This window comes from Helianthus annuus, chromosome 13 (assembly GCF_002127325.2).
Source record: "Helianthus annuus cultivar XRQ/B chromosome 13, HanXRQr2.0-SUNRISE, whole genome shotgun sequence".
NCBI lineage: Eukaryota > Viridiplantae > Streptophyta > Magnoliopsida > Asterales > Asteraceae > Helianthus > Helianthus annuus.
In genome coordinates, this window is record NC_035445.2 from 4,711,878 (window position 1) to 4,729,627 (window position 17,750).

The 17,750-nt window shown below is 38.8% G+C and overlaps 2 protein-coding genes across 2 annotated transcripts; both read left to right on the forward strand.

Annotated features, from left to right (window-relative positions):
• The first annotated feature begins 2,489 nt into the window (after positions 1-2,489).
• On the forward strand, positions 2,490-6,081 carry LOC110897370 (G-type lectin S-receptor-like serine/threonine-protein kinase SD2-5). The gene has a single exon (XM_022144123.2). It carries the CDS (start codon positions 2,640-2,642, stop codon positions 5,868-5,870), a length of 3,231 nt encoding a protein of 1,076 aa, XP_021999815.1. The 5' UTR covers positions 2,490-2,639; the 3' UTR covers positions 5,871-6,081.
• A 2,932-nt stretch (positions 6,082-9,013) lies between these two features.
• Positions 9,014-15,968, forward strand: LOC118485707 (extensin-like). Its single transcript, XM_035982114.1, has 3 exons — positions 9,014-9,100; positions 14,766-15,295; positions 15,497-15,968. Exons 1-3 carry the CDS (start codon positions 9,014-9,016, stop codon positions 15,966-15,968), a joined length of 1,089 nt encoding a protein of 362 aa, XP_035838007.1.
• The last annotated feature ends 1,782 nt before the right edge of the window (positions 15,969-17,750 follow it).

Here is a 17,750-nt window from a genome sequence, read left to right on the forward strand (position 1 = left end):
AATCAAATTCTTTAGTGTAATCAGAGAGTAAACCTGTTTGATTGAGATTTTTTAGTTCCTCCATAGCATCTTCACTTAACCTTTCAGAAAACCTTGTGATAGCAGATCTGGAATATTCATCCCATGTAATTTCTTCGATATCCCTATTTTGACTGTCAATAAACTCCTGATGCCATTCCAACGCTGCCCCTTCCAAATTAATGACTGCATAGTGAACCTTTTCATTCTCAGGCGTTTTATCTATTGCAAAGAAGTGATTACAACGGATAATCCAGCCCTCCACTTCCTCACCGTTGAACTTGGGAAAATCTAATCTACCTGTGCGAACCAATCGATGATCAGAACCCCCATAATTTCCCCTTTCATTGTTCAACTTACTGTTGATTTCAGCCATCTGAGTCACCAATGAAGTCATACTAATCTGCAACAATCTTATAGCTTCCGAATTTTGATCCAAAATTGCTTGTTGATTCTCAATCAAACTCGAATTAGCCTGTGAAAGTTTCTCTAATTTCTCCATCCCTTGTTGTCTGGTTGGCATATATCACAATTAGGTCAAAATGAAACCGGAAAGAACAGTTTCAAGAATTGAAATGACGTAATCAAATTGAAGGTATTGATCGAACAATGATCAATTACTGAATCGAATTGAACGTAATTTGATGATGAATCGAACAATTTTGAGCGAAATTGAATGAAACAAAGATGATTTCGAACGGAAATCTTGATCGGAATTGTTATTTTGAACGGAATCTGAGCTTCCGATGAGGATCGTTAGCTCTGATACCAATGTTAGAAGTAGAATCGAACAAGAATCGTAAGAGAGAAAGTAAGCTCAATTCATTTCCAAACTACTCAATACAATCGGTTACAACAGTTATTTAACCTAATCACAACAGATTAACTAACTAATTCCCATATTCACCCCCTCAATTACAACAATTACAATATACCCCCCCTCTACTATTTAAAACTATACTACTCCATTACATTTCATATGTAACAAACTCACCGCCTTTTCTCATTGAAAATATGATTAAATATTGGAAAAAGGAAAACTACAACTAACCCACATTCAAACTTCTAGAGAAATTAAAAAAAAAAAACCCAAGTTACTACCTATTAAGCAAAGAAAACAACTAGCAAAGCTTGAAACAAACACAAGAAATTAAAAGGAAATAACATTTGCTGATGTAGCACATGAGAACGTGGTGTGCAAGGAATGCACATGTGTGTAGTTGCTAGGTCTTTGAGGGAGCCGACTGAATTAGGCTGACCATTGACCCACACTTACTCCAAACGGGTCGGGTCACGGGTCTGTGGACAAGCTTCTGGTGCTCTAACCGGATTCGTTATATGTTGGATATCAGCTTTGGTCATAATCACACTTAAAATTGTATATTTGAGCAAGTTATCTGGTTTTGATTTTGTAAGAAGTTTGGGTCAAGCCGAACATAAACTGAACCCTTAAACGGTTATGTATAACAACCAACTAACTACATTTGGTTAGTCGCTACATTTAGACCTTCTACTACCATTTAATACAAAACACCCCCTCCACTGTTTTATATGTAACATTCTTGGTGCTCTAACTACCTCAAAGAAGAACGAGATCAAAAGTAGCATTGATATGTTTGAAGTAGCCAACGATTTGCAAGGCTGCTGGATTGTTTTCCTACTTCCGAGCTCTCCATAAGCACCAACAAGCGGTCAAAACAATGGCTTGAATAGACTTCTTGTGTGGTTTAGACAGATTCATTTGGCCAGGGAAGACTAGTAGCACACCAACCGTACGTGTTGTTTGGTAACTTGCACCACAACCGAGTTTATGACCATATGAAGCTCGTCGTAGAACAGAAGAGTAATAGATGAGCAGTTGTCTCAGCCGAAACTCCACACATTTTTTTGAATGGCAAATTTAGATCACTGACAGACCACTGTAGTATCATCGAACCACCAGCGGAATCACCCGATCATATCCATCTCCACTAGACATAATGCCTATACACCAACTCAGAAGGAAACCAAATAAATATGGGAAAACCCCCATGTGGGAATTGAACCCAGGACCTATTAGTATGGGTATACTATTGATAAAAAGAAACACAATACCAAATAAAAAGACACGTTGATCTAAATCAAAACACAATACAAAAAAAAAAAAAAAAAAGACACATTGACAAAAAGAACAACAATACCAAATAAAAAGACACATAGATCTAAACCAAAATTGTAAAATCTAAAACTAAAAATCGAAAAGCGAAAACCTAAAATTTAAAATCATAGAGTTTGACGAGACAGTTCCAATACCGCTAGAAATGAGTTCAATCGGAGTCTATTATGTACTTGAAAATTTTCCTAATGTTCGATCAATCTTATTCCTCATACCAATCGGTATATATAATACATAATGGCCTAATCTATATTGGTTAATATTGAACCTTAAACTACCAAATATATTTAACAAAATACAATATACTAGTATGATAACGAAGTTGTGGCTCCAAGTCTTCCAACTAGTGGTAGGTCCAACACGGTAGCTCTAATGAGTCAACCATAACATTGACTTGGCTTGAAGAAGACTTGTAACAGATTGATTCATTGCATTCTTCATCGAGGTGTTCATCTGTTCATTGATTATGAGGATTAATATTTCTAGTTTCTTCTTTGCCTTTTTTCTAATTCTCATGTTATCACCCATTGCCACTGCTGAATCATATTCAGCTACAGCAGAGCTTTCCACCACATGGAGCACCAATTACTCGGCTGTCAATCCCATCCTCCGTAGAGAAACCAATGTAGCTGTATTCACCTGCGGCTTCTTCTGTGAAGATAATTGTACCTTTTACTACTTTGCCATATTCATTTCTCCGTCAACTGAATCCCCTGGGCAATCTAAATTCGTATGGTCAGCCAAACAACCCGTCCGGGAAAATGCAATACTGAATTTTACTGCAGCTGGAGACTTGGTGCTAGTGGATGTAGATGGATTTATAGTTTGGAACACCGACACAGCTGGAAAATCGGTTGCTGGCATGAACCTAACTGATACTGGAAATCTGGTGTTGTTCGATGACCAGAACTCGGTAGTTTGGCAATCTTTTGATGACCCAACTGACTCTTTGTTACCTGGCCAAAAGCTGTTTCAAGAACAAGAACTGCAATCTCATACTTCTTTAACCCAGTTTTGGGAAGGGATGTATTCTCTTAAACTCACAGATACAGGGGTGTTTGGTTATGCATACAATAGTCAACTGTATTACAGATGGTTGGTCTATGGAAAAGGTACAAACAAAGGAAGAAGATACATGAAGTTCTTGAATGGGAGTTTATCGTTCTGTATAGAGTACTCTTCCGAGCCAAGTGAACCTGTTGGTGTGATTGCCATACCTGAAGCATCGTCAGCTCAGTATATGAAACTGAGGCCAGATGGCCATTTGCAAGTGTTTGAATGGCAGTTAGAAGAGTGGAAAGTGATAAAAGATCTTACTACAGTTTTTCAATCATATTCTTATACAGCAGACCTTTCGACAACATGGGATACCAATTACTCAGATGTCCAACCCATGCTCCTTAGAAGAGCCAATGGGGTTCAATTCGCCTGTGGCTTTCTCTGTGAAGGAAATTGTACAGACGACAACAAAACTTTCCACTACATCTTTGCCATATTCATTTCTCCGGCCACTTATAATTTCAATAACGAAAATAAAGCTGTTTGGTCAGCCAACAGAGACCATCCGGTCGGGATTGATGCAATACTGAATTTCACTGCAGCTGGAGAATTGGTGCTAAAGGATGGAGATGGAAGCATAGTTTGGACCACCAACACTGCAGGAAAATCAGTTGTGGGCATGAACCTGACTGATACCGGAAATTTGGTGTTGTTCGATGACCAGAACTCGGTAGTTTGGCAATCTTTTGATCACCCAACAGACTGCTTGTTACTTGGCCAAAAGCTGCTACAAGATCAAAAACTGAAATCTAGTGTTTCATCAAGTAACTTTTCAGAAGGTATGTTTTCTCTTCAGGTTACGAATGAAGGTTTGTTTGGTTATATTGAATCAAACCCACCTCAAGTCTATTACATTAGGTTGGTCTATGGCAAAGATACAAATAAAGAAAGAAAATACATTAGGTTCTTGAATGGGAGTTTGTCATTCTTCAATCATTCTTCCAAGCCAAGTGATCCTGTTGGTGTGATTGACATACCTGAAGCATCATCAGCTCAGTATATGAAACTGATGCCAGATGGCCATTTGCAAGTGTTTGAGTTTCAATCTGATGAGTGGAGAATGGTATCAGATGTTACAAGTGATGCTGTTGAAGAGTGTGATTATCCTTTGCGTTGCGGAAGATATTCCATTTGCTCAACTAATAATGAACAATGTAGTTGTCCTGGAATAGAATATTTTAGACTAGTGAACGATCGTCAACCCAACCTGGGTTGCTATGAAATTACTCCTCTCACATGTAATTCTACACAAACTCAAGGTTTTATCACACTCGAAAATGTCACGTACTTCACCTATATTCCCGACATGAAGGAGGTGAGTATTGAGACTTGCAAACAAGCGTGTCTACACAATTGCTCATGCAAAGCAGCTTTTTACCACTACGGTTGGAATTCTTCGAGTGGAAAATGTTTTCTGCGTTCAGAGCTATTTACAATGAAGACTGTTGATCAAGGTTATTATACTGCTACAGCTTTTATAAAAGTCCAGAATGCTACAACACATCATGTGTCTCATCAAGTGGCAAAAATTGTAGGCTCTACGATTGGAAGTTTTATGCTTCTACTTGTTGTGGCCATAGGGTTTGTTACGTATGTAGTCCACAAGCGCAAATGGGATGTTGAAATGGAGGAAGACTATTTAGATCAAGTGCCAGGAATGCCGACTCGGTTTTCTTATGAAGAACTGAGAATCGCCACAGAGAATTTTAGTAAAAAGCTTGGCGAGGGAGGATTTGGATCGGTTTTCGAAGGGAGTCTCAAAGATGAATCAAAGATTGCAGTAAAATGCCTTGAAGGCCTTTCACACATTAAGAAATCATTCCTAGCTGAGGTTCAATCCATTGGCAGCATTCACCATGTGAATCTGGTTAGACTTCGAGGATTTTGTACATGGAAATCACAAAGACTTCTAGTGTATGATTTTATGAGTAACGGGTCATTAGATCGGTGGATCTACCATGGAGTTCGGGAGCAAATACTCGAATGGGAATGCAGAAAGAAAGTTACTCTTGATATAGCCAAAGGTTTAGCGTATCTCCATGAAGATTGTAGGCAAAAAATTGTGCACCTTGATATTAAACCTCAAAACATACTTCTTGACAACAATTTCAATGCCAAAGTATCCGACTTTGGGTTATCTAAGCTCATTGATAAAACTCAAGCCGAAGTGATGACTACCATAAAAGGAACACCTGGATATATCGCTCCAGAATGGTGGAGCTCAATTATCACAGAAAAGGTGGACGTTTACAGCTTTGGGATCGTTCTTTTGGAGATCTTATGTGGGAGGAGAGTTTTCGATAGATCTCAGCCGGAAGAAAGCTGGCACTTGCTCTTTGTCTTTCAGAAATGCTGGGAGCAAGGAACATTGTCGGATATGGTTGACGAACACAGTGAAGATATGCAGGTACACAAAACTGAAGTCCTGGAGATGATGAAACTGGCTGCATGGTGTTTACAAACAAACTATAAGAAAAGGCCTTCAATGTCAACGGTGGTTAAGGTGTTAGAAGGAGGAATGAATGTCGAACCGAACTTGGATTACAACTTCACAGATCCCAGAATCCAGGAACCAACAGTTGGAGACAAGAAAGATTTCACATTATTGCCGTCAACTCTTCTCTCGGGGCCAAGATAAGTGGTCATGTTTTTATGCAATTTCCTCAATGTATTTTCCTATTCCAATACCAACAGAAATGTTGGTTATAAACTTATAAATAGCTTTATGTATTTTCCTGTTCCAATATCAACAGAAATGTTGGTTATAAATAACTTTTATGCTATAATCCTGTTTTTTTCCTGCTCCAATATCATCTGAAAGTGGAAGAAAAAAGTGACATTTCTTCTTTATCATCATCAATGTGTAAATGAGTCTTTTTTTTTTTTTTTTACAATGAAGTCATCTTCTTATTTATCCGCTTCAAAAAAATTGTGAATTAGCATACACCAAGTGTACCAAGTACAGATTCACACCCACTACTGCTTTTTCAATAATTTTCTTTTCCATTTTCACAAAACAGTTGGCCAAACTCCAAAAATTGTCAAGAAGGAAAAAAAATTCGTAGGTGTAATGCAAATTGAGATGGGTGTTTGTATAGATATATATACTATAAAGAATAAAGAAGAAAAGATAGATTGGAGGTAAACCTGAAAGTAAGCAATGGGTTTCAAAATCACCTGCAAATACATACATAAAACCCCACGGTCTCCCCTTCTCACTTTCACCCTATGCAATCGGCATCCACCCACCCAACCCATCGAATCCAACTTGAATCATGAAACTTCATTCCAAAATCCGCGGAGAACTTGTTCATATTCTTCATAATGTCACCGGAGAGTTGGCCGGAAGAACGCGGGAGGGGAGACAGTTTTGAGGGGCTGCCGGTTACCAAGGAGTGGATGAAAATATGGGTGTGGGATTTTATTTATTTATTCTCCTATATATTAAAAATACATTGTTTTGAACAGTAAAGTTATAATAATATATATGGATTTTTTTAATAGTTTTATTATCCTTTTTACCTTTTAAGTTAGATAAGCTTTTATCAACCGGTACTACTATCGAAAATATCAGTACGTTTATCGGTACATAAAGGTAAAAACCGACACCAGCCTGATCCAGAAAACACCAAAAGTCGGTATCGAATTGATTTTGAAAATCTATTAGTTCGGGAAATTCGGTACTGCTACCCGTTACCATTTGCTTATCCCTGATCACGGGTGTCGTATGAATAACAACGGTATCGTGCAACTTTTTTTCTTCAACTTTTAATGATTTCGTTTTTAGTTTCAGGGGTAGGGATGAGCTCGGTGCCAACCAATACCGAATCGGTACTGGTACCGAAAATACTAATTACGGTACCTGTATATGAAGGTAAAAAACGGTAGCGAACCGGTACCAGGAACGCCAAAAGTCGTACCGAATTAGTACTTAAGATCTTTCGGTTCGGGAAATTCGGTACCGGTACCCAGTATTATTTGCTCATCTCTGACCACAGGTTTCATACGAACAACATTAATGCCATACAACTTTTTTGGTTGATTTTCTTTTGGTTATCTTTTAGTGTTTTTTATATATTTTCTTTTTATTCTTGTCAGCGGTTTCCGTGCGTAACGCGCTCGTAGTGATTTCAAAACACATATAAACACAGACTAAACAACAAAAGACGTTCGCCGCAACGCGGCAATATTAAAAAAAACTAGTTTATTTTATTTTTGAGGATAAAGCACTTGTTATTTCTTTTATTATTATTAAATTAAATAATTTCTTGTATTGTGATTTTTTTAAATCATTTAGAGTAAAGGGTAAATTACACTTTTCGTCCTTTATTTTTTTATCGGATTGCAGTGGATAGTCTTTAACTTTCATACTTACAGTCACAGTCTTTTATTTGAAAAACTCATTACACATTTTGTCCTTTAGCACTAATCAGGTTAAAATTTCCAGTTAAGTATGACATGTGCCTTGCACGTGAGGGTATGTTAGTCATTTTTCCATTTTATTTAAAATATATTTATAATAAAGCTTAAATTAAAACAATCAGATTTAAAACATAAACAAATCTCTCTATATCACCCCTTTCTTCTTTAAACCTACCATCTAAAACCACCTCTGCTCCCACTGCCACCACCACTGCACAATCTGACCACCACCACCTTCATCGAAGCCTTAGGTGGGTCGTCGGAACAAGTGTTAAGTCTCAGTTCTTTGACGCCGACCACCGCAACCACTTCACCACAATCCCGTCACAATATCCAACCCCAACTGCCGTACCATCCCAACCACTTCGCCGGAACAAGTGTTAAGTCTCGGTTCTTTGAAGCTAATTTATTGCTACAATCGTCGGAGAAGCTGTTAATCAAACAGATTGTTGAAGTTTGAAGCATATTCATCGAATATTCATCGATTCGATCGTTGTTCAAGCTGTTATTCGAACAGGTTCTTGAAATTTGAAGTGTTAGGGTTTTTGGTTGAAGCAACAGGTCGTTATTTGAAGCTAATTCATCGATTCTATTGTTCGTAGAAGCTGTTGTTTAAAAAATTTGTTGAAATTTGAAGCGGCAGATCGTTATTTGAGTTTAATTCATCGATTCATTCGTTATTTGAAGCTGTTATCCGAATAATTTGTTGAAATTTGAATCGTTTGGGTTTTGATAGAAGTAAGTAAGCAACACATCATTATTTGAAGCTCACACTAACTTTGTTACGTTTGGCAGTTAAGTGTAAGGGTAATTAGGTCATTATATACCTTATGGACTATTTTTTCTAATTACAAAGTTCTTTTAATATGACTATTAATGCAATTACTCAAGTTTATTTTATTATTTTCTTATTTTCACGATTATTATTTAATAAAATACATTTTAAACATACATATAAATTTGTATTTTCTTTAAGTTTTTTACAAACATTGTTTTTAAAATCATTTGTTTTTAACCCATTTTCTAAAACTGTCTATCTTATAAAATTTAGTAAATTTCCATTTTCGTTCCTAAGTTTTGTCTCAAATTGTCATTTTAGTCCAAATAGTTTTTTTCTCCTTTGGGTCCCTAAGTTTTCCATTTTTTTCCATTGTGATCCAACCCACTAACCATGTTCAAAAATCACAGTTAACTCAAGGGTATTTTCATCACTTCACATGTATCTTTATATTTTTGTCATTTTCATCCAAACCCTATATTTATCTATTTATTTTGTTTAATATTTTGTATATTCATATTGAAATGATACAAATTATTATTATTATTATTATTATTAGTGGGACCCACTATTCTTCATCAATGAAGAAACAAACCTGCACCCTACCACCAACTAAAAGCTCCGGCGACCCATTAGCACCGCCACCACCATCGACTCCACCTGCACCTGTGAGAACCAGCACCACCCAACTGTCTACCATCAAATCTAATAACCCCCAACTAGTTTTTATATGACTGTTAATAATAAAAGATACAAAGGATACAAAAACCATAAAATTATTCAAAAATTCAGGATCCAATCAAAACCAACAAATCTAATAATATGAGAGTGTTTGGGATTACGTTTTGAAGTGATTATTTGATTATTGCGTTTGTAAAACATAAATATTCTAAAAAAGTGTTTGGATGAAAAAGTGATTATCTGCCTTCAAAACGCAGTTTTAGAGAAGCATGTACCTACATGCTTTTTCAAAACGCAGATTTGAAAATGCATAATCTATTTTGAAAACGCAACATCAAACACCCCCTATATCAACCTGCAACAACTAGTTTTTATAAGACTTAATAAAAAAACAGAGGGTCACGAAAACCCCGAACCACATCGGTCATAATCATCATGTTGTATACGAATCCAAGATATGAAGAGGGGTTTTAGTATGCGGCGGTGATGGCGATGTGCGATGATGGGGACGGTTACAGTTGTCTGAAAGAAAAAGGAGGGAGATGTGGTTTTTGTCGATCGGAGGGGATAGGGAAGAGGCGGAGCTCGTCGTCGGTCTGATATACGGTGGTTACGGTGTCGTGTTGCGGAGATGGTGACTGATGATTAATGACCCCCGTTGAAAACTAACCGCCACCACCACACCCTTCATAGATCGGAACAACACCCGCGAACACCTCTACTTTACATAATCACCACCGTATTCACCAATAGGTTGTAGTTGTAGGTTTACGTGGTGATCACTCATCACTCACAACATCCAATCAAGTTCTGCCATGTCATCAACTATTATTCCATCACTCACAACCTTTTTTAGTGGAAATGGTCATCACTTATGATAGAATTCCATCACTCACAACCTTTTTTTTAATTATAAATTAACAATAAAACACTAAAATTATAAATTTCATTTAAATAAAACCTAAATTACATACTAAAAAAAATTAAACATTGGAAATAAGGAAAACCTAAAAAGACCGACTTAAACGGATGGCATCTCCCACCCCCACTTTTCACATATCTCGCGTTTTTGTTGAATTACGACCGACTTAAACGGTTCGAATCGAGATTGGTGTGCGGCTTTAACAAGATTTTTAAATCATTATGTTTTTCTATTGCGTTCAAGTGTTTAATATACGCCTCCTCGCGTTGAAGTTTTGCCGTCACAAGTTTTTCTCTTCTTTCTTTTGATTAATTTATTTCCACCAATTTAGCCTCTTTGATTTCGAAGATCGACTCCACCACCGCTTCCTTTCCTTTACTTGACAAATCACCACTTTTCTTGCGGCGCGACCTTGTAGGTGTATCTTCTTGAATGGGTTCGTCAACGGCGTTCAAATTCATTTGAGGCAAGTTATCTGACGCGGAAGTCGTGTAGTTCCCCGACTCGGAGGTCTGTGATCTTTTGGGACCTCCTCTTTTTTTGGAGCCGTCGGCCCACCCATGTCGACCAAATCAACCGGTACCCACTTCGGGTGACGTCTCGCAACCTCCCATGCCACCACGTGTGGAAAACTCCTCTTTTTGTATACTCGGCAATACTCGTCGGTGGTGGTTTATGTTGGTGCAGTTGTCTGTCGAGTTCATCTTCGTTCGAGTCTTTGTTTAGGGCTGATTGTATAGTGCACGAGAATCGAGAAAACATGATTTAGTGTTGATTCCGCTCGAAATGACACCTTGTCATTTGGAGCGAAATCACTTAAGTTCTTGATTCCGCTCGAAATTGTTTTGTTGATTCCGCTCGAAATGCACATGCATGTTCAAAATGTTGATTACGCTCGAAATGCACATGCATGTTCAAGCGGAACCCCAAGCCTATATATAGGCAGTCTCGAGCGAAATCAAGTAGTTCAGTTCTTGTATGTTGTAACACCTCGAAAATTCCTGTCCATTAGAATAAAGACACGTGTCATGTGTGACAGACGTGTCAGAGAAACCGGATTTTAATAAAGAGATATGTGGTAGGATTTCTAATAAAAAGGGGCGTCATGTATTTAAAATACCTCTGAACGACTCAAGGGCGACACGTTATTAAATCACCTCTGAGCGACCCGACATTTTTATAAATCCCAAGATCCTTAAAATCAATTGATGATCATCTCATACGATAACCGGTTGCTCTCGAATAAATAAAGTTTCATCTTTATTAAGGGCTATGGAATTATAGGTTGTTACTACTCCTAATCTAAATAAAATCCTTGTAAATAAGTTTTGTTATAGTTTGGCCAACTTCTATGAAAATCCAAGACTCATCCTTAGTAATCTCCGTCAAATTTTCAAGACTCTTATGAGTTAAATGGAATGGGGAACATGTAAGAGTCTTCCTTTCATGCAATAGCTGTGTAAGTGGTCCCACAAGCTGCAAAAGAAATGCATGTTTCGAATTTTGTGGTTGCATGGTCAAGACTTAAAAGTTTGCAAACTTTTGTCTTCTGGCCATCGCTTACGGACCGCAAGGCCCTTGGCTTACGGTCCGTAAGCAGGGTACCTGGGAATGTTCCGCATGGATCGGTTACGGACCGCAAAGCCCTAGGCTTACGGTCCGTAAGGTGGGCACCTGAACCATGTTTCAGTAGAGTCGGTTACGGATCGCAAATCATGTAGCATACGGTCCGCAAGAGGTCCTTACGGACCGTAAGACCTCAAGCTTACGGTCCGTAAGACCGTCGCTGGCAGTATGTTTTGGACAGCTGCCTGTCCAGCCCTTTAACCGACTTAAAACGTAAAATTCTGATTCTATAGGCTTCCTAGGCAGTATATAGACCCTTAGGGACATTTGGGTTGATCTTGTAACTACCCTAGACTTGCTTGGCATGACCTTGGGGCATTGGGTTCACTATAAATAGAGTTCAAGCTTGTTCATTTGAGACTTGCTCATTTGGAACCTTGGCTAAAGAATTTCTGGAGCTCCTCTGGTCACCACCTCACTTTCTTAGGCTCTCTAATCCATCTTAGGACTCTTGTAAGTGTCCTTAACCATCTTTAATCCTTTCTAGCTTAGTTAATTAAGTAAAAGTCAAACCGTCGTAATTAAAGTTTGACTTCGTGATTAAGCATAATGTGCTTTGTCTAATCACGAATTAAAGATACCTTTAGGAAGGTAATTAAGTGGGTAACAAACCCTTAAAAGGGTATTTCCAGATTCCCACTCTAAGCATGTCAATTGTCGAGTCAAAGCTAATTATAAAAAGTCAACAGAATGCTTAATTTCGAATTAACGCATAATTAGCAATGTAGGTTGTATGTAACCTGTTTGAACATGAATATAACTTGGTAATAAGCATAAGAACATGTTCCAACATGTTCAACTCGACAATTTTCTGTTTAGACCCGGTTCGGAACCGAAAGTCGCATAGTTTGACTTTCGCTTTGACTTTCAGTTCTGACCCGTTTTAGTCAAGATTAAAAATACCTTAGAGCTTCTTTTGAACCTATTAACATGTTAGTATATCCTCCAGTGATTATACAATGTGGTTCATTAGATATCTTGTTCATATGCATGTTTCCGTTAAATGCCCATATGTTGACCATTATGCCCGAATGTCCAAAAATTTTAATTTTTGAAAATGTAAAAGGGTAGACACCTTAGTTACTGAAATATAAAGTTGTCCCCAAAATTTGACATCAGTTTGAGGTATAGATTAAGAGTTATGCTCATTAGCGTAATTAGAAGCTTTCTTAATAAATAATTAGCGTATTTAACGCATAACCTATCTAAACCCGAATTTATACCAAAACTTTATACCCACTGTTATATAATAATATTTTGGGAATTTTAAAGATTTTTATCTATTTTTAGGCTGAGCATAACTAGAGGTTCTAAGCTTATTTCGGCTTATGCCGGTTTTACCCTTTACGGTCATAAAATGAGTTTTACATAACCTTTTGACCCCAAACCTTTTCCTACTGATTTGTTATATTAAATATGATATTTTGAGCCTTCTGGAAATATAAAAATATCAGCTTTCCTTTTAAAACCCGGAAATGGCTCCAAATCGCCTTTTTAGGCATTTTTACGACATAGTATATGTCAGAACGAGTTTATATATAAAAGGTCTAATACCTACTGATATATTTTATAAAAATATATATTATAACAGTAGACTAAAGTTGGAAACTCAGATTTTCCGTTTTTACCCTTTTAGCCTATGTAAAATTACCAAAATGCCCTTATGAGGCGTAATTGGCATATAAAAACATTTGGGGCATATTTGGACATACCTTACTGATATTACAATATATTTGGTGCATATAATCTCAGGAAAACTTGCATATGACTTATATGGTTACTCGTTACGCACTTTCGCGTTCGGATCGGCTTATGTGACTAGTTCACGCATATTAGCCGAAACGGGTCAAACCATATCATCTAAGTCTCAAAATTCAGAATGTGTTTAGTTTACCCATATTATACAAGTATCCAAGCTTGTAGGGTCTAAATCACATTCCTTCCCGGTTTTCGCATTCCTCGCGATTAAACCATATTTATTCTTCGAAACTAACCGGTCTAAGCTTAGGCTATGTTAAAAGACCCGTTAGAATTCTAATAGGTTATTATAACCTTCATTCCAGAATAGAAGCCTAGTAAAAGACACGTGCATTTTTGAATTTGTGGTTATACTTGCTCAGGTAAATACTTTTAACTTATTTTCCCTTATACGGGCTTGGGGGTACGGTATATAAAATACCGCTTGGTCGGGCGATTGACCCCATCTCATTAGTAGTTGGGTATTATCAACGGGACCCGTTTAAAAACTTGGTGTTGTTTGTTTTTATGCATTTGGGAGCTTAATGACCATGTCCCGGATATCCTTGGCATCATTTTTGGCCACGACCTTGACACCCGGGTGTAGGCGTACACCCGGTATTATGTCCATTATTTTTAAGGTATTAACGTTGGCTTCCCGCCGCGGACTTATACCATGTGGTGTGTCATTTTACCTTAAACCCGATACGACTCGGGCGACTGAACGGTTAACAAACATGTAAATCTTTTACAAGTTTAACTCTGATTAATTATTCCCAAGTTATAAGATGTTTTGTGCCTTGTGCATTTAAAACCAATTTTAAATATTTTCAAAATGAGTCAGTTAAATTGTATTTACCAGTGCAACCTGACGTATTTTCCCCAAAAAGATTAAGTGCAGGTGCTATACGCAATAGGCTGGTTTCTCCTTAGCATTATAGAGTCTCGCAAGCTTTTGGGATGCACGTATCTGTTGAACAATTTCTTTCTTTTTCTTCGATCCGCCTGTGGATCTATTTTGACTGGTTGTGATACTTGATATTACAATTAATAGTTGAAATAAATCTATTTTCATTTGCTTCCGCTGTGCAATTATAATTTGTGTTGTTTGACATATGATGATATCAACTACGTCACATAATCCCCCACCGGGCCCACCGGTGACACGTGGAAATTAGGGGTGTGACAGGTTGGTATCAGAGCCAACACTGAGTGAATTAAACACTAGCCTTTTGTGTTTAATCTCAGTGCACAAATTGCACATTCTTCGAGTTCCAAGTCTAGACATTGAACATAGGACAAACTCTGCTTTGTTTTATCTTGAGTCTTTTATTATATTGTTGTTATTGTCTGATTATTTTATGCAGGTCATCATGCCACCCAGATTTCTTCGCGGTAGAGGCAAAGGACCCGTGTCAGGACATGATCACGAGGCCGGGCCGTCGCATCGACGTACTCCTTCCATCACCATGAGCACCAGCCCGCAAGAGCCATGGAGGCTCTATGTCGAACCCGGAAGGCGGTCAGTATCCCTTAGCTCCTCTCCTTCGTACCAACACTCATTTGGGCCCCATTCAGAAAACGAGCCCAACAACCAGCCGCCAGCTTTCATACCTTTACAGAGATCCAACTCTCATCATTCTTTTGGCGACCCAACACCCGTTTTCCAAAGCCGATTTAACCCGGCTAACCTTCTGCCAGAACCCGTGGGTTTTAACCCACTTGGACCGGAAGACCACTTTTCAGGGGAAAACGACATGGATGAGGATACTGACCCCGTGGAGCCTGCATCAGGAACGCCGAATCATCCCATTGAGATCTCAGATGGGTCATCATTCCATGGATCGCCATACCGCGGACCGGACAGTTTTATGGAGAAATTCAATCAGTATGATTGGTATTTCACCCCGTCTGAGCACTCGCATCACGAGCAGCAACAGGATCCTTCGGTGGGTCATCAATTTGTGGCAGTCACGCCGCCACCACCGCCAGTAGAGCAGCAGCCGCCTCCGGAGCCACCGAGGCGAAGAAGGTCGAACGCACGGATGTCCGTGCGAGGTGGAGTTCGGATTAGTACTCCCCATCCATCAAGTGGCAGCCACTATCCGCCACTTCAGGAGGAAGAGGACCCATATAATGGTGGTCCGTCAAGCCCTATACCAGATGTTAACTCAGTACCTGTGGTACCACCTTTGGGTTTCGATAACCTGATTCCTGCGTATGCTGGGTCAGCGGCATACAACCCATTCGAGCAGCCAACGCACACCCACTACAACTACAACTACGGTTATGCGGAGGTAGATCCGTACCAAGTAGCTCGGGATTACAATGCCCTTCATCCTGAAGGACCATATGGAGGGCCATGGACTACTGGTTACCCGACTTATGGGTACCATCAGCCACCTCCTCCACCGGTGTATCAGCCGCCACAGCCACAGATTCAGCAGGAAGTCCTTGAGAGGCTAAACCAAGTTGAACAAGAAGTTCGTGAAGACCGCAGAGAGCGGCAAGGTTTCTTCAAAGGACTGTCAGACTTGCTTAAGGGGAAGTCGAAGAGGAGGGGTCATTGAAAACCCTGATTATTTTTATGTGTGTTGTCATTCGGTCCCTGCGTGGACTTGTTATTCCAGTATTCAGCTCCTGCGTGAGCATGTGGTTTGTATTCCGCTCCTGCGTGAGCAAGTTTGGTTAGTTAACCCCTGCGTGGGTTTGTTCTTGTTTCCCGCCTCTGCGTGGGCATTTTTATTTATTTTTAGTAGAAGTCCCGTTTGGGCAATTATTGTACTGCTTTAAAAACAATTTGTGAGATGTTTAAGTTAAGTTTTCATTTTATTAATTGCATGCATAAATTATGAAAATAAATGAAATGTTTAAAAGGATCTGCCACTATAATTAATTGGTAAAATCTAAAGTGAACCAAGACCTAGCTTTATAAAACAAGGCCAAGATGGTAGTTCCATAATTAGGTTAAGATCCATAATTAACATCTCAATTTAGGACTATTCTGCGTTAATTACTAAAAGAATCTAAGAGGTGAAACCTAGCCTTTGTGTTATTCAAACCTGGCCAAGATGGTATAATCCACATAATAGATTCCAATCATTAACATCTAGTATGTTAATGCTCTTGGCAAACTGTGAATCAGTAAAGTCACACAGGCCATGTATATTTGGGTTAATTTTAAATTCCCTTAAATTATTTAACCACTTCTTTGAAAGTGAAGTGCCTGTGGGCAATAATTAAATGTCCTCCGTGACTAAAGACAGTGGTAGCTTATGACTCCCTGTAAATTAATGGTAGCGAACTATGATTCGACCTAAAACACTTAGATGCTGTAAAATCTTGGTTATTAAATATCCTAATTGTCCTTGTGACTAGGCCTTATGTGCTAATAATAAGAGTATTATAGGATGATAACAACATCCCAATGTTTTAATAAATTAACCTAAAATGGAAATTTAAAACCTTGGTTAATAAAACATAAAATATTATAAAGAACCTTTAAGTGAAGATCTTGTCTATTAATTATATGTAGCGTTGAAGCTACATGACCAGATCAGAGGAAGCCAATAGCCATCCGGTTGAGAACCGTGATGATGCAAAGTTCCTAGTGACCAGTGCCGAATTAAAAGCAATTGTGAATGAAGCAGTTGAGAAAGCCTTAGCGCGACAGTACAGTGAGTACAGTGAAACCCACAGTAGAACTCTGTCTGCACCACATGCGAAACCAAAGAATCATTCTGAGATTCACAACAAGCCGCCACCTACTCCTTCCAAACCTAAGACAGATGAGGATCGTCATTCCTCAAATGAAAACAGTGTTCACCCCAAGAAGCTTGTGGTTGATGAAGCCCCACGTGCTAAGGGTTGCACGTATAAGTATTTTGTGTCATGTAAACCTCGAGAGTTTACAGGGGAGAAAGGGGCAGTTGACTGTATGACATGGCTTGATGAGATTGAGACAGTGGTAGACATCAGTGGATGTGCTGAGAGGGATATGGTTAAGTTTGCATCCCAGTCTTTCAAAGGTGAGGCTCTAGCCTGGTGGGGAGCATTGATCCAGGCTTCTGGGAAGGCTACCCTGTATAGTATGTCATGGGAGCAGTTTGTTGCTCTTATCAAGGAAAACTATTGCCCTCAGCATGAGGTTGAGCGTATTGAATCCGATTTCCTATCCTTGGTTATGAAGAAACTTGATTGCCAGGCATACCTCACCAGTTTCAACACCTTATCCAGATTGGTACCTTATCTGGTAACCCCTGAACCAAAAAGGATCGCGCGTTTTATTGGGGGTTTGGCACCAGAGATCAAGGCCAGTGTGAAGGCCTCGCGACCTGTTACATTCCGATCTG